At 40.0% G+C, this 24,900-nt stretch overlaps 1 protein-coding gene across 2 annotated transcripts in view; it reads right to left on the reverse strand.

Annotated features, from left to right (window-relative positions):
- Positions 1 to 10,075: 10,075 nt before the first annotated feature.
- Positions 10,076 to 24,900, reverse strand: part of Bcar3 (BCAR3 adaptor protein, NSP family member) — a 114,123-nt gene continuing 99,298 nt past the window's right edge. For both annotated transcript variants that reach the window (XM_076863485.1, XM_076863486.1), the window contains 5 exons: positions 22,065 to 22,180; positions 17,766 to 17,937; positions 14,919 to 15,030; positions 14,478 to 14,690; positions 10,076 to 10,674 (listed from right to left, as the gene is read on the reverse strand). In XM_076863485.1, the coding sequence (XP_076719600.1) occupies positions 10,496 to 10,674; positions 14,478 to 14,690; positions 14,919 to 15,030; positions 17,766 to 17,937; positions 22,065 to 22,180 (792 nt within the window). In that variant the 3' untranslated portion in view covers positions 10,076 to 10,495. The remainder of the gene's footprint in view (positions 10,675 to 14,477; positions 14,691 to 14,918; positions 15,031 to 17,765; positions 17,938 to 22,064; positions 22,181 to 24,900) is intronic.

Raw genomic sequence — 24,900 nt, forward strand, 5'->3', positions numbered from 1 at the left:
CCAGTTACACTAAAGCTGAATGACAATTGTGTGAAAGTTAATGCCTTCCTAAGATCAAGTACACCACTGTTACACAGCTGACATAGTATATTACCTTTGAGGCTAGTAAACTATAAACTTTAGATATTGAATCTCGTTACAGGGTTATTTATATAATGTGACATTATTCAATACTGACGGACTACATGAAGTAGTTTTAAAATCTAGTGCTATTTTTATTTTAAAGGTTAGCAATGAGAAGGAAATGTGATCTGGCTGTGTTTGTCTTCTGTACAAAGCCTGCAGTGCTTATGTTTTTTTGGCTAACAGCCACAGAGGGCAAAGTTTAAGGCTTTCTTGTAAGGACTAACTGTTCTTTTGAAGCTACTGTTTGTTTTTCTAAAAGCAGAATTTGCTTCCGAAGGAGGCAGGTTCCTTCATGTGGAATAGTGCAACCTGTATATGGGTTATTACAATAGGAAAGACATTTGTACTTGCACAGTTTAAATCATTATTAAATCATTCTTAAATTTTGAACATGTGAATTGTCCAAAAGAAATCTTAAAAATTTTCGGTAATTTTTACTCTTTGTGCACATGTTGATTTCTTAATGGTAAATTGTTTAAGATAGTGTTCTCTGTTGAGAATATTTTCATGGAATAAAACAATCTTTTCATGGTCAGTTAAGTTGTATCTTTCTTTGGTATGTGAACCAACAAGATGTGATGATTTTGTTCTTCAGTGTGCTAAATTTCAAAAAATAAGTTCTTGAAGTTGGGCAACATTTTTGGAAAGCAGTTTCAGAAATTTTATTCTTAGTTTCATGTTTTTTCCAAAGAAAGAATAAATACTACTACTTTAGAGTTATTAAATGCATGTAATAATTTATATTTGTTCAACAGTAGCCACATTGCATAGACTTTGCTTTTATACTATTGTATCCTCTCTCTCCAAACCAGCTGTCCTGGACTGCATAGCTTGATCTAGCCACCACACTTGAGCCCGCATTTACTATGCTTCTGCTTGTTTTCAGTCAGGGAGAGTACCCATGCTTCCTGGCATTTCTGAACACGGAAGAGAATGTTTGCCATAATTAGTCACAAATTATCTGTAACTTTTAAAAATCTAATTTCAGAAGAGTCACCTAGTCATGTGAAACTATGACTGCAAACTTTTGGTAACCCAAAAAGGAAAAACTCGGGGTAGATCCTGAACAGTGAGAGGTTATAATTGATAAGATGAATATTTAGAGATCAAGGCCAGGCTTGGAAATAAGGAAATACAACAATGAAAGTAGCAGGAAAGTAGTGTCGTCAAATGTTGTAGTTTTAGGCAAACGAGTCTGGGGGGCGGGGCGGGGGGGAAGCAGCAATGGCTGCTCAAGACCATGAAAAAGGCTTCTACCTATCCGAAGTAAGTTTGGGAAAATAAATATTGCTTGCTAGGGAAAGATAAAAGCCTTATAATAAAATCAACAAAAGGAAAAGGAACCCAGACTTGTTAAAAAAGAATAGTCACTGTCAGCAGTTAGGAAACTATAGAACATAATTTTGGAGAACAATTCTGGAAGTTTAACAACCTTAAAAATACTAGAAATATGATCATTTAGAAGAAAATATAATGAGCAGTTAACCTAGGTTCCTAGGGATAAGTCATGTCAAATTAGCCTTATTCCTTTCTTTAGCTGCAAATGGGAGATTCTAAGGCATAATGTCTTGATTTCAGCACACTTTCAATTTGTCAAGATTTCTCGCTACTTGTAAGATGGTTATAGTACTATGTAGAGAGTTGGGGCTATGACAAGTTGATTTGGTAAACCCAGAATGTCAACACTAAGGAGAATTTCTTGTGGAAATTGTGTGTAATAAACAAATCTGTCACCCAACTGTGCAAATGGAAAATTGCCATCTCCTCTTTCAAGAGTAACCATTATCTTGAATTTTGTGTGTGTGTGTTTTTTTTTCTTGGTAGTTTTGCTGCATGGGGATTTATTTTTTTCCTTGGCCTGACTAGCTTTCCTTATACTTGAGCTCTGTAAGAATAATGTCTGTAAAGATTGTTGAGCAGGGCTGATATTCGGCCATTGCATCCTAATGTGTAGTCATAGCGAATGCTAAATGTCAAAATACTTCCATACTGGTTGGTATAAAAGTAGTAATTTAGAAAAGTAGTGAAATGGAAATCATACATGATAAAAGCATTTCTGATGGGAGCACTGCAGATAAAGCTAAAATGGTTTACTATAGCAACTTATTCTGTGTGGTGAAGAGTGACCCACCTTGTACATTTAAGGTGTGAGAAGAGGAACTGTTTTCTATCTAGAGGAGAGTTTTGCAAATGACAGCACCATAATTGCTATGTCCTCCTTCTCTAGGCTGGTCTCTAGACGGCAGTATTACATTTATCAGTCTTTCTCTTCCTTTCCTATTTGTATCCTTTTAATTTTCTTTTCTTGTCTAATTTTCTAGCTAAAAATCAAATGCTGTATTAAATAGAAGTGTTGAGAGTATACATCCTTGTCTTGTTCCTGATATTAGAGGGAATGCTTTCAGTTTTTCCCCATTCACTATGATATTGGCTTTGGGTTTGTGGTATATGGTCTTTATGATGTTGAAGTAAGTTTATTCTGTCCATTTGGCATTTTTTTCATGAATGGGTGTAGAAAATTATTGAAGACTTTTTCTGCATATATTGAGAAGACTATGATTTTTGTCCTTAATTCTATGTGGTAAATTACATTTATTGATTTGTGTATGTTGATTCATCCTTGCATCCTTGGAGGGAAACCAGCTTGGTCATGATATACAATCTTAACCTGTTGGTGAATGTTTTACTAAGGATTTTCACAATTATGTTCATTGGGGATATTGGTTTGTAGTTTTCTTTCCTTGATGTGTTCTTCTCTGAAAGATGATATTGGTTTCAAAAAATGAATTTGGAAGTGTTCTACTCCTTTCTATTTCATGGAATAACTTGAAGAACATTGGCGTTAGTTCTTCTTTAAAGGTCTGGTAGAATTCAGCTGAGAATCCATCTGGTCCCAGACTTTTCTTCTTTGGAAGACTTTTTTTTTTTTTTTTTTTTTTTTTTAAATGTGGTGCTGGGGATCGAACCCAGTGCCTCACACATGCTAGGCAAGCACTCTACCACTGAGCCACAACCCTGCTTCCGGAAGAGTTTTTATTACTGCTTCCATCTCATTGCTTATTATTAGTTTGTTTAGGGTTTCGTATGTCCTTTTGATTCAACTTTGGCAGTTCATATGTGTCTAGAGATGTATCAATTTCTTCTAGATTTTCCAATTTATTGGAATATAAGTTTTCCAAATAGTTCCTATTAATCTTCTGTAGTTCTCTGATGACTGGTGATTTCTCCTTTTTTATCTCTAATTTTATTAATTTGGGTCTTTTTCTTTTGGTGCATTTGGCTAAAGGTTTATCAATCATTTATCTTTTTAAAGAATCAACTCTTTATTGACCCGTTGTATTTTTTTTAAGGTACCTGGGATTGAACCCAGAAGCACTTTATCACTGAACCACATCCCCAGCCCTTTTTATTTGGGGGAGACAGGGCTTACTAAGTTGAATAAGGCCTTGCTAAGTTGCTGAAGTTGGCCTCACATTTGTGATCCTTTTGTCTCAACCTTCCAACTGAGATTACAGGTGTGTGCCACTATGCCCAACTTCCCCCTCTATTTCATTGATTTTAACTCTGATCTTATATTCTTTGTTCTACTGATTTTGAATTGTTTTTCATTTTTTAGGGGCTTGAAATGCACTATTATATTGTTTGGTTGAAGTCTTTCTGGTTTTTTTAAATACAGGCACTCATTGCTGTAAACTATTTTCTTAGCACTACTTTTATAATGTCCCAGAGATTCTGATTATTTCTAACTCTATTCTGCTGTGATTGTAAGAATTTTTAAATTTCTCCCCTGATTTCTTCTATCACCTGTTCATTATTCAAGAGTGTAATGTTCAGTCTCCTGTTTTTAATTTCTATAGTTTTTCTTGGTGTTGATGTCTAATTTCATTGCATTGTGATCTGGTAAGATGCAAGGAATCTTTTTTTTTTTTTTTTTTGCGGGGGGGGGGATACTTTCTAGGAGTTGCTTTGTGACCTAAAATATGGTCTATTTTGGAAAAAGTTTCATGAGCAGCTGAGAAGAAAGTGAATTTGGCTGTTGTTGGATGAAATATTCTATAGATGTCTGTTAGTTTTGATTTGATTTATACTATTGTTTAGGTCTGAGGAGCTTTGCTGAATTTATGTCTGGATGACTTACCAATTGGTCAGAGAGGTGTGTCAGAATCATCCAGTATTTTGTATTTGGGTGTGAGTCATTCATTTGAGTAATGTCTGTTTTATGTAATTAGGTGCACCAATGTTTGGGGCATAGATATTAATGACCATTATTATCTTCTTGTTGGATTGTTCCCTTTACCAGTATGAAGTGACTTTCTTCTTCTCTTCTGATGAATGTTGGCTTGAAGCCTGCATTGTTGGATATGAGAGTAGTCACTTGCTTATTTTGGAGCTTCCTTTGCATGGAAAATGATTTTCCATGCAATATCATTTTCATTCTCAACCTTTGGCTGTATTTGCTTATAAGAAAAGCCTCTTTTAAACAATATACAGTTGAGTCTCGTTTTTTGATCCATTCTGCCATTTACATTCATTATTGTTATAGAGAAATGCTTATTAATTTCTGCCATTTTGATTTATTTCTAATGTTTAATTTGGTTCTGTTTCTCATTTGCTCAGCTACTCTTCAAATGAGATCCATTTGTGAGCTCTAGAGGTTGCTTATTATTTGTTCTGTGTGTAGTATTTCTTTAAGTGTTTTCTGTAGTGCAAGCCAAGTAGTTATGAATTCTTTTAGTTTCTGCTTATCATGGAAGGTTTTTATTTCTGCTTTGATTCTGAGGATGACTTTGCCAGATGTAGCAATCTTCGCTGATACTTATTTCCTTTCAGGGCTTAGAATGATGTCTTCTAAGAGTTCTGAAAAATCAGAAGTAATTTTGATTGACTTACCTGTAAAAGTGGCCTGACATTTTTCTCTTGAGACTTTTACAATTCTCTTCTTCTGTATTTCATGTTAGGCATTTTAGTTATAATGTGTCATGGAAAGATTCTTTTTGATCTTGTCTATTTGGGATTCTGAATGATGCTTCTTATATCTGGATGTCCATCTGATTCCCAAGGCTTGGACATTTTTCTTTTATTTCCCTGAAGAGATTATCCATGCCATTAGCCTGCATCTCAACAACCTTCAATTCCAATAATGGTCTGAATGTTGTCCCAGAGTACTCATATATTTTGATCATGGTTTGGTTTCTTTAATACTGTCTGAATATTCAAAGATGGCCACTTTGTCTTCCAGTTCTGAGAGTCTGTCTTTTGCATACTCTACTAGAGAGACTTTAAACTGAATTTTTATTTACTGTGCCTTTTACTTCCAAGATTTCTCTTCAATTCTCTTTTAGTATCTCTGTTCATTGAATTTCTCATTCATATCCTGTACTGACTTCCTTATTTCATTCAGTTATTTCTGTGTTTTCTGGCAACCCATTACTTTTTGATAGCCATTCTTTTGAGTTATCTGATATTTTACCCACTTCAGTATCTTTGGAGTTAGTTATTGACAAATTATGAACCTTAGGAGGTATCATGTTGCCTTGTTTTTCACATTATATTCCTTTGTTGAGATTTCTGCATCTTTTGGGATGGATTTCTAATGTGTTGACTATTTTAGGGCACAGTCTTCTCTTGGTGAAATATTCTGGGATATAAGGTTGTTGTGAATTGTTCAGTATATTTTCAAGTGGGCTTTGTAGTGTGGTTTCCCTGGCAGTTCTTTGGTAATGATTAGGTTACTTTGATATAGTATGTGTCAGCACTTGAGGATCCCTCAGTGATGATTTCTTGATTGGCTGGTATTGGGGAGACAATCTGGGTGTGGAATGAGATGCAAAAACTACAAGCTCCCAGTTTCAACGAACTAAGACCAGCTTTTTCTCTCTTCCTTTCTCCACTTTTCTGTGGCTGGGAGGTCCTGCCACTGCTCTGGGCATATAGTCAGAACCCAGAAGGTACTTTGTTCTTTGATGAGAGGAAAAGGTGGGATGGGAATTAGGGGCATGCTCCTTCTCATCAGGTAATAGACAGTGCATTAGTAAACTAATGACTATGAATTCATAGGGGAAGTCATTGGAAGTTTCCTGTATGAAATCCTAGGGGCATCATTTACCTTATGACAGCCATAGCAAACATGATCATACTAACCATTTGTTTCAACAAATGATTGGAAAATTATTAGTTGTTCACACATGATTTGGGCTACTTTTATCACTTTAAAATTTCATAATAAAAAGCTATTTGTTGATTTATACATTTGTGTATTATATACATATTAATTTATTAACAGCCCACTTATCAAATATTTTGAATTTTTGTTGTGTCTAGAGACTTGTTTCACTCAAAATTGTAAGATTGGCCGTGTTTATGCATAGTTCATTTTATTATGTATAGTATTTCCATTATATGAATATACATTTATTCATCTTACTATTGATGAAGATTTGGACTATTTCCTGAATTTTGCTAGTATAAACAATGTTGCTTATGCACATTCACATCCATGTTTACTGATGTAGGAATTTCTCTAAAGTCTATGTATAGAAGTTGAAGTGCTAATGTATGGGCTACATTAATTTCCTGTTTTAAAGATAATGCCACATTTAGCTCCCAAGGTTATTGCAATTTTTTTTAATGTTCCTACAAGCTTTGTATAAGAGTTAACAGTACTTAAGAGTTAGATTTTTAAATTTTTGTCAGTTGAAAGGATGTAAAATAATTCATTGTAGTTTGAATTTTTAAAAATTAAAAGTTTGTTACCAGGGATTGAACTCAGGGGCACTCAACCACTGAGCTACATCCCCAGCCCTATTTTGTATTTTATTTAGAGACAGGGTCTCACTGAGTTGTTTAGTGCCTTGCTGTTGCTGAGGATGGCTTTAAACTCATAATCCTCCTCCTCAAACTACGATTACAGGCATGCGCCACCATGCCCGAGAAAAACTGGGGGTAAAATCTGGCTGTTTCCCAGATTTTTGATGCTGAGTATCTTTACATGTTTACTGTTTTCTTTTCTTTGAAAAGCCTGTTTCCCGCCCCCCCCTCCCGCTTTGGTCATCCTCTCTTCATGGGAGTTCTTAATATTAGTAAGGATACTAACTGTATTAGATATTTATTACTGTGTAACATAGCTAGATGGTTTTTAGCTCAGAGTTTCTCACATGGTTGCATTCATCTCAAGGCTTGGTGGGAATGTAGAATCCACTTGTAAGATTATTCTTATGATTGTTGGCAGACCTCAGTTCCTTGCTGGCTAGTGAGGGAAGGCTTCAGAAGGCTTCAGATCCTTACCATGTAGAACTTTTCATAGGGATGCTCATAGTGTGGCATCTTGTTTTTCCAAATGTGAGTGAGCCAAAAGAATGAAAACTCAAGATAGAAGCTACAGTCTTTTTAATAACTTAATCTCAGATGTGACATATCGATACCTCTGCCCCCATGCTGTTGGTAACACTGACTGATCCTAGTACAGTGTGAGAAAGGATGACACAGGGTTTTATTAGGAGGCAGGGAATATTAAAGGCTTGTTTTGGAGGTTGTGTACCATATTAATTGTCAGTTTTGTGTGTTGCTAATATCCTTTTTTTTTTACCCCCAGTTTTTCTCTGGTGTATTTGGTAAATAGAAGCTCTTTGTTTTATTTATTTTTTTCTCCAGTGTTTTGTTTTTTTGTGGGGGTATAGGGTACCAGGGATTGAACTCAGGGACACTCATCCACTGAGCCACATCCCTGGCCCAATTTTTGTATTTTATTAGAGACAGAATCTCACTGAGTTACTTAGCACCTCACCATTGCTGAGGCTGGCTTTGAATTAGTGATCCTCCTGTCTCAGCCTTCTGAGCTGCTGAGATTACAGGTATGCGCCACTACACCCAGTCAAGAAGCCTTGTTTTACATATTGACTAATCCCTCATAGCTAATGCTTTTTCTAATTTAATAAACTGTTGATTCAAAAAGACATTCTGCATTCTAAAAGTGCTATGATTTTTCCTTCCACGTGTAGGTTTATAATTTGTCTAGATTGTATTGTGGTTTTATGAGGTAAAGAATCATTTTTTTCCTCCTTTCATTTGTTTAAACAGTCATTTAAGAATTTCTTATTGTAAAAAATCATCCTTTTCTCCACCAATCAGCAGGATCACTTTGTCATCACATGTTTTTCTAATGACAGTTTCTTAATTTGAACTGTAGCTTAATAGTGAGTTTTTATATCTGGTAGAATATAAAATATATATACACACATATATGTTTACATATAAATAACGTAGTAACACTACCATCTGGGAACCACTATAAATCAATTTCAGTTTGGTTTTAATTTTTGTAAATTTTACTCCAGACCTGTATGAGGACAGACTTGTGGTTGTAATCTCTTACTGAAGACTATTATAATTCTTTCTTTCTTGGAGTTATGGCCATACATGAAGACAAGCATGTTTGATTGTGCAATGTTTAATTTTAGGTGTCAGTTTGACTGCATTAAGGGATACCTAGAGAATTGATAAAGCACTGTTTCTGAATGTATCTCTAAGGGTGTTTCTGAAGGAGATTGCCATGGGACTTCTCAGTCCCAACAATTGTGTAAGCTAATTCCTCTGTTTCATAGCTATATTCATGTTAACTATCATTGGTTCTGTCTCTCTGGAGAACCCTTATTCCTGGTGACCTTCCTTTGTTGGTGGATGGATTTTTTTTTTTTGCCTCATCTTATTACTAGGAACTCTCAGGATTTCTGTTGACTTGGGGGCTTTTCACATTCAGCTTTCCCAAACAGTCTCCCATTCGTTGAAGTGACATGCCTCTAGGTCTACCTAGGTTTTTAGGTTCTCTGACAGATTTACTGTACCTTTTCAGGGTGAGTCAGGGAGGGAAGGCATGTTCTTTGGGGATTTCTTTTTTATTCTGTCAAGCTCAACATTATAGTAGAAGGTATGTTTATTAACATTATCATCATTTTGTTTTAGTTCGAGGGCTAATAGCATCTGAACCACCATATTGCCAAAAGAAATGTACTTAGGTTTTTTTTTCCCCCCAGTAAATAAAAAAGTGTGATGATGGTACCTTTTAAAATATGGGGAAGGGGGCTTTATGATTCTAGGCCACATTAAGGAAAATAGTACAAGGTTTGAAATTAATATTCCCACTGCATTAAACAGATTACAATGAGGGTCTCATGCTTGGTTCTAGTAGAAATATTTAAGATGACCAAGATAGAGTATAATATCTGTAACCAACAAATGATGTTTTCAAAGGCTATTTAATATAGTAATTTTCACAGCTTGTGAAAAGATGGACAAAAGTTAGTATAGCCCCAGTATTATTAACAAGGAATAAAACAATGTTTGACAGTGGCAGAATGACAGAATATTTTAAAATACTGTGTTCTGAGTTTTTTACAATGGGAAAAAAAATGAGAGGATACTGACAAACTAGAAAATATCCCCTTTGGGAGTCAGAAAGCTAGGAAACTTGGGGCTGGGGATATAGCTCAGTTGGTAGAGTGCTTGCCTCACATACACAAAGCCCTGGGTTCAATCCCCAGCACCACAAAAAAAAAAGAAAAAAGAAAAAAGAAAGCTAGGAAACTTGTACTTATTAGCTAGAGGAAATAGCAGTTCATATGTTACTTTAACAAATTCTTAGTTGATTCAAAGAAAAAAATGACATTCTGAAAGTGTTAGTCTTTTGCCTTTCACATATAGGTTTCCCAAAGTCCACTAGCAAGCACCAGAGCTCAAGTTTGAACCTTGGTCTTTTGGAGCCAGTACTTACTTCTTGTATCACTACTCTTCTGTCTCCTAAAACAGAGACCTTAAGTTTTTCAGGCCATTTTTGTTAATTTTGATTTACTATTGGGATATAGTGGCTAGGAGGCAAAGTGCATTCTGAGGTCAGGAGGTAGAATTCATCATATTATGATGAGTTGTTTAATATTGAAGAGACTATATACAATGGTTTCACAAAAAAAGATATATTTTCATTCATGACTATTTACATTTTTCACATTTAGTTGAAGAATATCATACAACTGATACCTCTGAAATGTTTCAGGCTTTTCTTTTAAACTCTTCTATTTACACTTATATGACATGGAATTCAAACTAAAATGGTCAAATGCTGTGATAATAGAAATCAACCAGTCAACATAGCTAAGTCTTCTCTTAAATTTGTTGATCAATGTTAGCAATAGTTACCTTAATAATAAATTATCATTCATTTAAAAATCAGTAGTAATTTTAAACAACTCATAAATAAGTGTGCTCTGTGCAATTTATACATTTAATATCCTGTGGATACTAAAGACGTGTGTTTGAGATTTGCGCATCATCAGATGAGAAGTTTGAAATAATACCCTAAAGGCTCTCTGGAGAGTTTTCAGAGCTCTGCCTGCTTTACATGAGGTGGTTCCAGTTTACGTGAGAGGGCTATTAAAATCTGGTTGAATTTTTCATATCTCTCTGTCTGATTGACTTCTGCACCTTTACTGCCCCACAGCAATCGCATTTGAAATTCAGTCTTCAAGATTTCAGTCATTTCTTCATCTGGTTGAAAATCTAATCAAAACAATAGAAATAAGTCACTTTAGTCTGCCTAAAAACAATGTTTTAAAAATAACTGAAAACTTTGCTTGTTTAAATAGTACCAAATGAACTTCATCTTCTCTCGGAACTTTAAAAAATGCTCCCAAAGAAAAATGTAGGCTGTACTCATTCACCATCTTCAGAGAATTAACAAGTAAACTCTTTAAAACATGACAATGAAATCTATGTACAAGCCACTGTGGGCCATGGTGCTGGGAGGAGTGTTCAGGGTATCATATATTTATTTGTAACAACTATGTAGATGTATAATTTACATATCTCATGATTCATCTACTTTGTGCACTTTGGTTTACGGTAGTAAATTCATAGTTTTAGAACACTTCCCTCACCCTAGAGAGCTCCCTACTACCTTTTTGGAGCCAATCCTTATTCCTTCCAGGCCTCAGCCAACCGCTGATTGGCTTTCTGTTATTCTTTTGCCTCCTCTAGAAATGACATAAATGGAATTATACACTATGGACTTTTGTCTGGCTTCTTTCACTTAGCATGATGATGGAATTATTACATATGTTGTATATAATCAATCCTTGTTGAATTGTGAACATATTAGATTTTGCTTATCTATTCACTAATTGATGGACACTTGAATTGTTTCCATTTTTGGGCTACTGTGAATAATGTCAACATTTATGTACAAGTCTGTATGTGGTCATGTTTTTTTTTTTTGGTGGTGCTGGGAATTGAACCGAGGGCCTTGTGCATGCGAGGTGAGTTTTCATTTCTCTAGGAGTGGGAATACCGTGTTACATGGTAAGTGTATGTTCAAAGAAACTCATGCATGAATGGTTTCTATTCACATCAGCAACATAGGAAGTTTCTAATTGTTCCAACTTGGTTTTGCCATTCTGTTTAATTGTAGCCATTCTTTGGTGGGGTAAATTTACATTTCCCTATGATTTATGTACTGAAAATCTCATTTGTATATATTCTCTGACATATTGTTTATTTAAATTGAGTTCTTTCTGTATTCTAGATTAATGGGGTCAATAGTCAATGTCTCACTGGGGGGCTGCTCTTCTGCCCAGGAGAATCTAAGCCACCTTAAAACTTAAAATCTCAAATAATTAGTGAATGACAAAACACAAATATTCAGAAATATATTTACAAAAGGCAAAACCCCTGATAGATCTAGTCCACATGGGTTCTAGAACTAGATAAAGAAAAGATGGCTCCTGTGGTTTATTTCAGGGGGTACATCAAAGGCAGGGAAGTCTTGCTTGTGATGTCTTACAGTCAGCAGGTTGATTGACATCTTTGCAGGTCACACCCATCTCAGGTGCTGTGTGGGTCATGGCAGAGGAGGATAGAAATTCATATTGTCCCTGGGCAATTGACCAGAGAAAATGTCCACTATCATTCCCAGACACCAGATGTCTGTATCCACTAGGCTTCCATGCATGGTGACCCACATGCAACTCATTGATGGCTCCTGACACTAAATATGTCATTTATCAGATATAAACATTTAAAAAGTACTTTTCTCCTAGTCTGTGTCTTTTCACTTAGTTGTGTGTTATGAAAAGCAAAAATTTAAAGTTTTGCTTTATCAGTGTTTCCTATTATGGTTCATGTTTTTTGTGTCCTAAGAAATCTTTGTCTAATTCAAGGACACAAAGAATTTCTTATAGGAGCTTTGTACTTCAGCCCTTAGGTTTTGGGTCCATGATCCATTTTAGACTAATAATTGCATATGGTATCAGGTAAGGATTGAGATAAATTTTTTTGGATGTGCATGTTCAGTATTTCCAGTATCATTTATTTAGAGATCATACTTAGTCCAGTGAATTATCATGGCACCTTTGTCAAAAATCAACTGACAACCATTTGTGTGGGCTTATTTCTTGATTCTTTGTTATGTTCTAAGAGAAGAGGGAGAGAATTATTAGAAATGTTAAATGTGCTCCCACTATCTAAACCATAGGATCTGGATGGTGGAAAGAGCATAGAAGCCCTTCCTGATGATACCAGGATACTTTAGATAACCAACTAATGACTTCTATTCATTCAGTTAGCAGGCTTTGAGCCTAGGCTGGATGCTGGTGATCCAGTCTTTGCCTTTACTGAGTTCACATTCACTTCCAGCAATGGGAACTTGAGACAGGATCAACTGAAAAATTGTATCAGCTACCTTTAAAGTAACATGCTATAGATCAGCTTCAAGCACACTTTTCTCAAAGCCCATCCAAATATATTGGCTGATATAACATGTAATATACTTATTGGCTAATTTCTGTTGAACTGTGTGCTTTTGTTGAGTCCCACATTGCCAAACTGAGGGGTTTTTGTGGGGTGGGGAGAGAAATAGGTATGTGCTACTCATACCTACAGCAGATACAGTGCAAGCTGTTCAGTCCCAAATTATGGCTCTGAGACAACAACTTTCTTTTAGAGTGAAATTAATAGGCCTTTCCTGTCCCACACAATTCTTGATTTTGTGGATCAAACTCGGCCCTTGAAGAGTCTTAAAAAATCACATGCCTGTAATTCCAGTGACTTGGGAAGCTAAGGCAGGAAGATCTCATGTTTAAGGCCAGTGTGGGCAACTTATCAAGATAGTGTCTCAAAATAAGATAAAAAATCTGAGGGCTGGGGATGTGGCTCAAGCGGTAGCATGCTTGCCTGGCATGCGTGCGGCCCGGGTTCAATCCTCAGCACCACATACAAAACAAAGATGTTGTGTCCGCCGAAAACTAAAAAATAAATATTAAAAAATTCTCTCTCTCTCAAAAAATAAAAAAAATCTGAAAGGGCTGAGGATGTAGTTCAGTGAAGAGTGCTTGCCTAGTATACGCAGAGCCCTAGGTTCAATCCCCAGTGCTCCACAAATAAAAGGAAGAGATGCTAGCCATCTCTGATGACTTCCTTGGTAAAGCCCTTGTTCCTGCATGAGCTTTCTGTGTTTGGCTCCCAACCTTCCTTCACACAGAAACCAGGGTGATTCACTCAAAAACATAAATCTGACTACAACACCTCCCATGGGTCCACAGTCCCATCAGAAAAGCTCTATCACTTCCCCTTTAGCATAGCTGGCTATGTTTATATTAGTCCAAAACCAAGTATGTGGGGTTCCCACTCTTCCCAGGCTCTCTCAAGACTCTGTCCCCCCATCTGATTGGCATCTGTTTTCTGACTATATTTTAACAATTCATGGAGGTATTTTTTTTCTTCTCAAAAGTTTTCCTAACATGCTTCCTCTGCCTGCATCTCTGTCCAAATTACTTTTCCAAAATGCTTTCACAGTGCACTTACCACCATGCACTGAAATACCCATTTAATGCCTCTGATCACTGAGGACACCCATTGAACCCGATTGTTGTGCATGTATCCTGTCTGTGATAAATGTTTATCAAGCCAACCAAGAAAGCTGCTTTTTACTGCCATAGTATTTATAAGAAAGTTTAGTTTATACAACATTCTGCCCAACACTCTCCAGTTTCAAGAGCAGTATGACTGGGAAGGAATGTAGAAGAATGAAGTCTAGATAAAACTCTACCTCCTTCAATCCACTCACTAAAGGTACTTGTGGGCCTCCTTTCTTGATGCTGTTTATATCACTGTCAGAACACAGAAGGAGAAATGGGACACTTGAGTCATTGGGAATTAAGAGGAAGTACTGATCAATCATACAGGAAATGGAATTCTCATGCCTTAATCTTTCCTCCTTGGTCTTTTTTCCTAATTGAGGGCATCTCTGTTCTTTCATTCCTTCATTGCAATTGCTACACAGAGTGACTTAACAAAAAAACAGCTCCTACCTGCCAGGATCCTCTCCGCATTCACGCGGTAGCTGTCCGCAGTCTTGGCCATGAAGCGGGCTGTTGCCAAGTGATTTAGCATAATTTCACAGCTTTGGTCATTTTTCTCCCACATGTCAGTTCCTTCAAAAGTGACAGCCTGGCGCTCCATTAAAGTCACAAGGGGCATCAGCAGTGGGACTGACACATTGTTGGGGGGGACACACGTGGATTCTGAAGAATAAGGAATACAGTTTTCTATGTCATTTGTTGGAAGTTATCAGATTGAGGTGCCTAGTAGCCTGTGTCTGGTTATAGCAATGCAGATAAGCGAGGCTGTCACCTGGTAAGCGCCTCGAGCCAGCGACAGTCCTGTAGACAACAGAGGCCTCATGATATGCCTGACCATACGTGGACATGAATGGTGCAACCGCCACTACTGGCCCTGCCCTCCCTGCTCACCTCTGCCTTCGTGCAGGATCTTGCTGAAGGGCTTTAGCTGCTTCTCGTAGAGGATGGCGGTTTGGGTGTACTGGTGCCTCAGGGCAGTCCATGTTTTTTCTAACCTTGTGATCTAGAAAAAAGAAAGCTGTTTTGAAAAAGGCTCCTTTAAGAAAATTACCATTCTGCTTAAATTTTGCAATCGGTGATAAATGCACCTGGTAAAACTATTAAAAGCTATTGAAAGGAAAGTGTGGAGAAAACGTAACCTCTCACCACCCCCTATTCCAAGCTCTAGTGGGCCTTCCCTGAGAGCTCTCTCCAATTGCTTGATTTATGTGTGCCTGCGTCTACATACAAACACCTTTTAAAAAGAAATATCACACTATAGGCATTTTCCTTCCTTGGAAATCATTCCATATAAGTACATAAAGAACAAACAGCCTTATCTTGTCAAACTCCTATAGAATGTTCCACTGTATGTATAAACCAGAGTTCTGTTTCCTTCAGGTAAGTTTTAAACACATTTTGCTGTTACTCCAAAGATTTCACATGTGTGAAAATATCTGGATAATAAATTTTCAGAAGTGGAGCTGCTGGACCAGAGGGCACAAGTGTTAAATGTGGGTAGGTATTACTACACATGTCCACCATGGAGTTGTACTGATGTAAGGGTGTGGGAATGAGAGGCACAGCACTTTAAAGTTGTTTGTTCGTAATGTCTGAGGCACACAGAAGACTGCTCAGACCAGGTGATGCCAATGCTCATTCCTCCTTATTTCTTTTGGCCAATATAGTCAACATCAGCATATGCCACTGACTGAACTGTCCTAAGATAAATGATTCCCCACTCATACCACAAAACCAACAGATCTAAGTGTCTTCAGTTTTCTGCATAATAAGAAAGGGCACTAGTATTTAGGAATAAGAGCCAACACTATGTGAGGTATTTGAAGAATTTCATTTAATCTTTGCAATGCCTGTGAGGCAGGTATTTTGACCTCATTTTACAGATCAGCAAAAGTCTAGATTAGGTAACTCGCCCTGGTTTCTCAACCGGTCATCAGCATAGCTGAGATTCATCTTAGTCTCACAGAGCGCCCCTATACTCCAAGAGGAAGGTCGACATTGTCACTGGTCTTCCTCTGACATATTCCATGCTACCCTTTTCTTAAGGGCCCCTCCCAGATGTGGCAGAAGGGCAGGTCAGGATGATGATGTGACTGTGACTCCCTGTGGATTTTCCCTGGTGGGCCACTTCCCACCCCAAGCAGTCCCTGGCTCGCCCCAACCCCTGAATATTCTGGAAAACTGTGACCCTCCCTGACACTACTGGAGGGGACAGAATACCTCCAAAAGCATGGGGTAGTTTAGGATAAACTTCTAGCTGCTGAGTTTGATGTTATGGGCAGCAACCGTGTGATCCCACAAAACATCCCCTTTACCACGCTCTCAGGAAGCTCTGGCTGGAGGGCAGAGCTTTACACACACAGTGCAGCCTATTGGCTCAGCTGTCAAATTACAGGTAGTTTTGGATAGGGAAAATAAACGTGATGCAAATTTAAATACCTGAACAAAAAATTATAACCCATTGTCATAGTAGAAATAAGAATGGAAATATGGCAGAATTTGTGTTACATATTTCAAATATGGATCCTAAAAAATTCCAGTGCACCTGAATTATTTAAAGCTCTTGAAATATTGTAATTGATTCCCCCAAAACTTCTGACGAAGGTGTTAAGTTGTTCCGCTTCCTGCTTTTAAGGTGACTTTACTTTATTTAAGGAAATTATGATCCTACCACACTGACTTGCAAGACATGTGACTGGCACTGATGGATTTTCAGTGAGCACCTGGCAGGATTTCAGAGACAATCTGACTATTGAAACAGCCAAGCTAACAGACCAGTTACGGTGTTACTAGCTACAGATTTGGCTTGTAGGACCTTAATCTCAGAGTCCTACAAGCATCTAGGGCTTGAAAGAATAGAAAAGAGAAGGAGGCCTTCCTTTAAAAGGGCCTGTTTGCTTTCAAATACAGGTTTTCATGTTTGATACTTGTTGAGAGCCACAGCCGAAGGGGCTCATCCCAAAAATCTCTGTCAAGGCAGATAAATTCAAATACCCAATTTTATCGGTTCTGATTTATATAGCAAGTGGGCCAGAAATCTGAATTTTTAACAGGCGAGTCTGAGGACAATACTTTGAGACAAACCACTCCAGGAATTCTCTGATAGAGGCTCCTCAAAAGCCTTGGTTTCCCAGTCATTACCCCAAACTGGCCACAAACCTCCTGAGCCAGACGAGAGCGTTTTTCTGTTATACAGCACACTTCTGCCGAATGTTTCTTTCAAATGGTTCTCCAGGAACAAGGAGTGTTCGTGAGGATAACTCTTGTTATTGTACATCAAAGTGTGGACTGGCAACAATTATGCACTGTTTTATTTTTTTGATACTGGGGATTGGGTCCAGAGCCTCATGCATGCTAAGAGGTACTCTACCACTGGGTTACATCCCAAGTCCACATCCTTAGTCCTTTTTAAAAATATATTTATTTTGAGACAGGCTCTCATTAAGTTGCTCAGGCTGGTCTCAAACTTGGATCTTCCTGCCCCAACCTCCCAAGTAGCTGGGATTACAGACATGCACCACTGAGCCTGGCTGTCCACTGTTTTTATAAACAGCTGGAATACTTAGGACACTGCTCTTGGTTGTCTGCTAATCAAAACAGTTTTCACTAAGATTCAGTTTATCTTTTGAGACTGACTGAAATAGTCTGTGACTTGCCAAGCATAGGAATGCAGACCTCTTTCCAAAACATTAAATACACACATGCCTGAGAGGCCACACAAAGCAAGCGGAAATTCACCTGTGGCATTTCCAGGGCTTTCATGATGGCTGAGAAAGAATAGAGGTCTCCCATGGCATCTTTCAGTTCCACTGCCACCTGGATGATCCTGTTGAGGGTGGCTGCGCGGTCCTCCAAAGTGCCTGTGCAGCCCAGAATGTCCACTGCAATGCCGATGGCCATCGTGTTGTGTCTGAAGGGGAGATCAGTGGTCAGGCTCCAGTCAGGAATAAGACTAGAAGAAAACTACACCAGATTGGCCAGGAACAGGACTGATTTTGTGCCATTTGCTGTCATTGCTGGGATATGTGTTGGCAGGTCAGAGAACTGAACTCAACAGAGACCATACCCCAGCAGACAAGCTGTGCCACTGTCAAGGCCACAGAGGACAAGGAATGTTCGTGAGGATAACTCTTATTATTGCACATCGAAGTTGTGTGCATGATGCAGTCAAAAATAAAATGCCAGCAAAGCACAGTTGCATATACCTGTTATCCCAGCGATATGAGAGGCTGAGGCAGGAGGACTGCAAGTTCGAGATCAGCCTCAGCAACTTAGCAAAACCCTGACTCAAAATAAGAAGGGCTGGGAATTTAGCTCAGTGATAGAGTACAATTGGTTCATTTCCTAGTATCACCAAACAAAAAAACCTACCAAGCAAGATGCCCCAACAGAGGGTCAAGTTCAACCATGGACTGGGGGTCATGAAGACCTCCTGGGGCAACCGTGTGTGAGAGGTTGAAGGAGACACCATGTCCCCCTAAAACATGCATATACACTGCGAATGGTCCCCTCAGGGAAGCCTGGAGCCATCGTCACTGAGCACCAGGATAGGGGAACAGAAAGGTCAAAAAAATGAGATATGCTTGAAAATGACATGGATATCAGAGCAAAGAAACGAGAGAGGAGCTAGGAATAGTGTTCTGTAGCCCCTGTCAAGAGGCCACAAAGTGAATGGAGATGGGGACATAGACGGAATAGCTGAGAGGCAGGAATTTGCCTATTAAATCAGACCTTATCCAGGCACAGGGCCATAAAGGCTGAGGCAGGAGGATGGCAAATTCAAGGCCAGCCTCAACAACTTGATGGGACCCTGTATCAAAATAAAAAATGAAAAGGGGTGGGCATGTAACTCACTGGTAAAGCATCCCTGAGTTCCACCAAAAAAAGAGAAAGGGAGGAAAAAAAAAAAGATCAGACCCTCAAAAAATAAGTCTTATTTTTCCTTAACAATCCTTTTTCTCATCCTGAACTACTTGGGTCAAAACTCACAGACTCTGAAGGAAGCAGGGTCGTCTTTATATAACAATGGAATGGATATGAATGGGGTCAGTGGGTGGCAGGAAGCACAGATTGTGACACACACACCCCCCCCTCCTTTCTTTCTCTCTGAACCCAGGAGTTCATTGCATTGGGCTAGAATTGCCTCAAACTTTTTCCAGGCTGGAGGTCAAACCCCACTTTATAGCTATGGTTACTAAAATACACATGCCCCTGGAACTCCCAGGCTGTGCTGTCCTGAAAGTTCACAGCTAAGGGTGTTACTCCATGTCCTGCTGTGAGTGTGCCTGGGTGTGTTGGTCTCTCTCTTGCCTTCCTTGAACAAAGGGCAATAATGTCCAGCATCACTAATTAATGTTTGTTAAATAAGCAATGACCTCCTGCATCTCCAAGTGTTTGTACATAAGTGTGCATGGTGCTAACTTGTGGCATGACTTTACACTGGTACCAAACTGCTTGGCTCCTCAGTTTCTTCAGATGTAAAATGGGAGCAAGTGTTGGGAGAGAGAGGCTGTGTGGGTATAAGAATAACAAGCACCTAATGAATAGTCCTTGTTACCACCATTGTCTTTATTAGTATGTCTTCTCTCCCTGGGTGTCCTGTCTCTGTTTCTTTCTTTTTTCTCATTTATCTTCTTTTCCTGATTTCTTTTTCTTTTTCCAGGGCTTCACATAGGCTAGACAAATGCTGTACTACAGAATTAATCCCCAGCCCTTTTTTATTTTGAGATAAGGTCTCACTAAGTTGCCCAGGCTGGCCTTGAACTTGAGATCCTCCTGCCTCAGCCTCCTCCAAGTCACTGGGTTTAGAGAGGCATGTGACACTGCACTGAACTCAGGCTCTCCTTTAAGGCCTGGTGTTGCATACATTCATTGCCCAGAACCTTCTTGGGTACCACTGTGTGGTGAATGACTCAGGATGGCAAGTCTAGAGCATCCGCATTAATGATCAGTGGCAGGAGGCAGTCAACAGTTAAATGAGGGACATTTCCAGTTCAGTATGCCCATAATAAGCAAAATAGTAAATTAAAAAATAAAGGTGGTTTTGTATTTGATTTCCAAAGGCTAGCCAGTAATATCATTTGACAGTTCAGGACCCCAATGACCTTGGCCTTTAGTGACATGCTGTAATTAATCAAACTTCTCCTGACCTCTGTAGAAAGATTCCATAGGTCAGTCTTGAACAGGAAACAAGCTAAGGATCCAGGCCCTGGGCAAGAAGCAATTGGGAGAATAAAGAAATGCTACCAAGGACTGGGGCTGTAGCTCAATGGCAGAGCACTTGCCCAGCATGTGTGAGGTACTAGGTTTGATCCTCAGCACCACATAAAAATAAAGGCATTCTGTCCATCTACAACTACCAAAAAAAAAAAAAAAAAAAAAAAAAAAAAGAAAAGAAAGAAAGAAAGAAAGAAAGAAAAAAGAAAAAGAAAAGAAATGCTACCAAGAGTGAAAGTGAGAAAACAGTCAAGGGAGAAGCCTCGATCCTGGGCTGCTCTGCTGCTTGCATGTCCCCGCACACTTTATATTACTCATAAAAGAAGGTTCAGATTCATTAGGCCTGGAACCTGGTGGAACTTTCAAACTAAATGTATCACATGAGAAATGGGGAAATGAGGCAGTGACTGCTGAGCCCAACAACAACAGAGGGGGAGCCAGGCATGAGCAGGAAGGCAGCTAGAAGCCTGATGCAGAAACGCAGGGCAGTTCAGAAGTCCCCAAAGCTAAAGCCATAGGTATGGCCTGGGCCCTTCCTCACCTCTGATCTCACAGCCCAGTATCCTGGGTGTTTTCTAAGTGTTCAGCAACAGCTCTGAGGCCAAAGCAACTGCTGCACTGGAGCTGTCTTACCAGCTTTTTTGTGTTGGTTACTGGGGATTGAACTCAGGGGCACTAGACCACTGAGCCACACCTCCAGCCCTATTTTGTATTTTATTTAGAGACAGGGTCTCACTGAATTGCTTAGCACCTCATTGTTGCTGAGGTTGGCTTTGAACTCGCCATCCTCCTGCCTCAGCCTCCCAAGTCGCTGGGATTACAGGCATGTACCACTGCGCCTGGCAGTCTTACCAGCTTTACTAGCCACATTAGCTTCAAAGCAGTTCTACTGAACCCCTGAAACTTACCTGAAATGCAAGGTTAACTTTCTAGGGGCTGACGTCTGCTGGCTACATGTGGCAATCTGACTAAAACTAGTAAACAGTAAGCAAACATTTTCATTGCTCAGCCACACAGCTGTGTTTCAGGTGCCTGACAGTCATATGTGGCTAGTGGCTATTTTAGTGGCCAGTGCAGATAAGAGCATTTCTGTCACCATAGAAAGTTGAACTGAACAGTGCTGTGACTCAGGACATCATGGAAAGCCGTGGACAGTCAGTCATGGCGCCTGGGGCACTGGTTGTAGAAACAGAAAACTTAAGATAACAAGATAGTCTTGCCTACATCAGCTTTCTAAAGCCCAGCTTTTGTGGTATTATGAAAATCTAATCTTGTGCTTTGTTTCTTAAAAATATCCCTGTCTTCTAAACATCCCATGTTCACATATGTGCATTTTAATGGGCACCCAGGGCTCTGGCTTTTCATAAGAGGACAGACACTCTGGAGGCCCAGGGACTGAGTACCAGCATCCCTTGACCTTTGACTCCCCTTTTGTCAACCCTTCAAAGTTGTTCAGAACCAACTCCCACCTAATTCCTCAAGGAACCTTAAACTCCAAAGAGACAAAGATGTGCAGGACCTGAGGGGGCTTGAGGTGGCAGGGAGAGAGAGATCTCTGCTGCTTGCAGCACCCCACCTGTGTTGCCTGTCAGCCAGTGGCCTCAGGCTATTCTCTTGACTCACCCTCTCTAGGAACAAGGCCAGGAAGGTCCTCTTTTTCCTGACCTGTGTTGCACTGTCTCTTTGTGCATCTCCAGGCTTTGAAAAGAGTCACCCGGGGCCAGGTGACATGACCTGGGCTGGACTGGTGGGGCTCCTCTCTCCCACTGACACCTGCCAGGAGTTGGAAGGGTGGAAGACGCAGAGGCCAGCACTGCTCACCTTTCAATTATGTCCAGGCGAAGCTGGCGTCCGTGAGGCAAGGTAATGAGCTCCAGCCCTGAGCTCACACCCATGTTCCTCTTCATCTCTTCAGAGACTTCAAGTATCCTAGCAACCTGTCAGGAGCAAAGCTGAAATTCACTGGATCAGGAAGTGGGCTGGTCCCAGCGCATATTTAGCATGTGAAAATAGAAATACACTAAACTGGGACAGTGGGGATGAACTTTACATGGTTGCATTTCTTCATAAGTAGCAGTGTCCAAAAATATGGTTCTTATGTATTTGCGCATTTTAATACACATACCAGAAATATAAAACTAATAAGTGGGGAGAAAGACTGGGGAAACACCCAAATTGGTCTGTAGAATCTGCAGATTTGGTACATATTCCTTCCCAGCCAGGGAACGGTTTAGTTCTCTGGGCTTTTGTCTGACACAGGCTGGATCCTGCTGCGACGTTCTGTTGCCAACAGCAGGACTGTGTATGTGCAGTCCACCATCCCCTGCAGTGGAGAAGCAGAATCCTGTCCAAGTTCCCCTCTGCTGTGGGCTTTGCGATTCATGTTCTCACTTAACTGCCGTGGCTGGCTGCTATTACCCTTAATTACATCTCTCCCAGGCGCAGTGAATGCACCGTGTGTCTGGAAACTATTAAAAACATGTAGAGTGATTTGAAACCCCAAGTCTCAAACACACCCACACGTCCTCCTGAGAGGAGAGAGGTTTCCCTTAAACAAAGTCTTTGTCCACATCAGCTCTCACCCATCTCAGTCTAGTGTAATCAGTGGATCTGAATTAGGCATCAGTAGACCATTTACAGTTACTACACACTGTAGTGAAATGTCACAGCTGAGTTGGTGTGTCTCCAACTGGGCTACGAGGCCTCTCAGCACACTGATGGACTGATAGTACAAGATGCAGATCCAATGGGTCTAACCAAGCCTGGACACAGAGAGTGTTCCCTCTCCTCTGTCTGGTGGACTTGTCCTTGACCATAATTACCCAGGCACACGAGCAGTGCAGATGTCTTCATCATAAGCCAGAAAAACATCTGGAAGTTTAGCCAATATTATTAACTCTGACCCTTAACTTCTGTGGTTAAGCAAAGAAACCACTGTGAGCCCTGGGAGATGAGCCTGGAACAGCTCAGTGGGGAACCCCAGACCAGGATGCATGATCCACACTGCAGTCTCACCTCCACTCTCTGGGCCTCAGTTTTCCCTTGTCTAATACAATTGCTAACTAAATTCAATTTTCTCAAGGACTTTGCAAAGGATTCAAAGACCTTAAAACCAAAAGAGCTGAGCATGATGGCGCATGTCTATGATCCAGTGGCTTGGGAGGCTGAGGCAGTAGGATTGAGAGTTCAAAGCCAGCTTCAGCAATGGTGAGGCACTAAGCAACTCAGTGAGACCCTAAATAAAATACAAAATAGGGTTGGGGATGTGGCTCAGTGGTTAAACACCTGAGTCCAATCCCTGGCACCAAAAACAACAACAACAAAACAGAAAACAAAACCCAAAAGCTATTTGGAAACATTTGCCACATGGAAGTGGGAAGAATTCTGGCCAGATCCTGGTAAAGAGATTTGCACCTTGGCAAAGCAACTCAAATGTAGGCCCTGAGTACTTCTTCACGTGTTTAGACAGCTGTCCTGTTAGAGGTTCCAAACCCTGTTACCTCTGTGGGGACCCTCCCCTCCATGCACACTTTGTATAATGAGACCAAAAAGCTCCTCCTCATTAATTCAGCTCTGTTCTGGAAGTATTAACAGGCATTCTGCGATCCCTCTTCTGAGAATGAGAAGCCTACAGTCTGTCATCTGGTTTCCAGGGGCCTCACCTACTCACTCTAGGCTAAGCTACAGTACAATAAAATTCTGTTTTATGGGCTGAGAGGGCAATTCTGGGGATTGGATACAGAGGTGCCTTACCAATGAGCTTCCTCAGCCCTTCCTATGTTTTCTAAAATATTTTTTTAGAAGTTGATGGGCCTTTATTTTGTTCATTTATTTATATGTGGCACTGAGAATCTAACCCAGTACCTCACACATGCTAGGTAAGCACTCTGCCACTGAGCCACAACCCAGCTCCCCTTCCTATTTTTAAAGATAGTGTCTTGGGCTGGAGATGTGGCTCAAGCGGTGGCGCGCTCGCCTGGCATGCGTGCGGCCAGGGTTCGGTCCTCAGCACCACATATAAACAATGATGTTGTGTCCGCTGAAAACTAAAAAAGTAAATAAATATTAAAATTCTCTTTCTCTCTCTCTCTCTCTCTCTCTCTCTAAAAAAAAAAAAAAAAAAAAAAGATAGTGTCTTGCCAGGTGTTGTGGTACATGCCTGTAATCCCAGTGACTCGGAAAGCTGAGACAGGAGGATTCCAAGTTCAATGCCAATCTCAGCAACTTAGGTAGATCCTGCCTTCAAATAAAAAATCAAAAGGGCTGAGAATGTAGCTCAGTAGTAATGCATCCTGGGATTCAATTTTCAGTGCTTAAAAAAAAAAAAAATTCTCACCAAGTTGCTTTGTGCCTTGCTAAATTGCTGAGGCTGGCTTTGAACTTGTGATCTTCCTGCCTCAGCCTCCTGAGTAACTGGGATTTTAGGTGAGTGCCACTGTGCCTAACAGAATAAGGGGATTCTGAGGCCACACTGCAGGGCTGAGGAGGTGCCCAAAGCTGTGTGGCTCACAGATGCGGAGGAAGGAGGAGCACTTGTAGAGCGAGGACTGTGGGCTGGACCCAGCAGGGCAGGGTGGCATATGCATCCTAGACAGGTATTCCAGCCGCCCTCTGTCCTCCAAGTCTGGGCTCTCCCAGCTCTGTTAGATCTCTGGAC

The sequence above is a fragment of the Callospermophilus lateralis genome, chromosome 7 (genome assembly GCF_048772815.1).
Source record: "Callospermophilus lateralis isolate mCalLat2 chromosome 7, mCalLat2.hap1, whole genome shotgun sequence".
NCBI lineage: Eukaryota > Metazoa > Chordata > Mammalia > Rodentia > Sciuridae > Callospermophilus > Callospermophilus lateralis.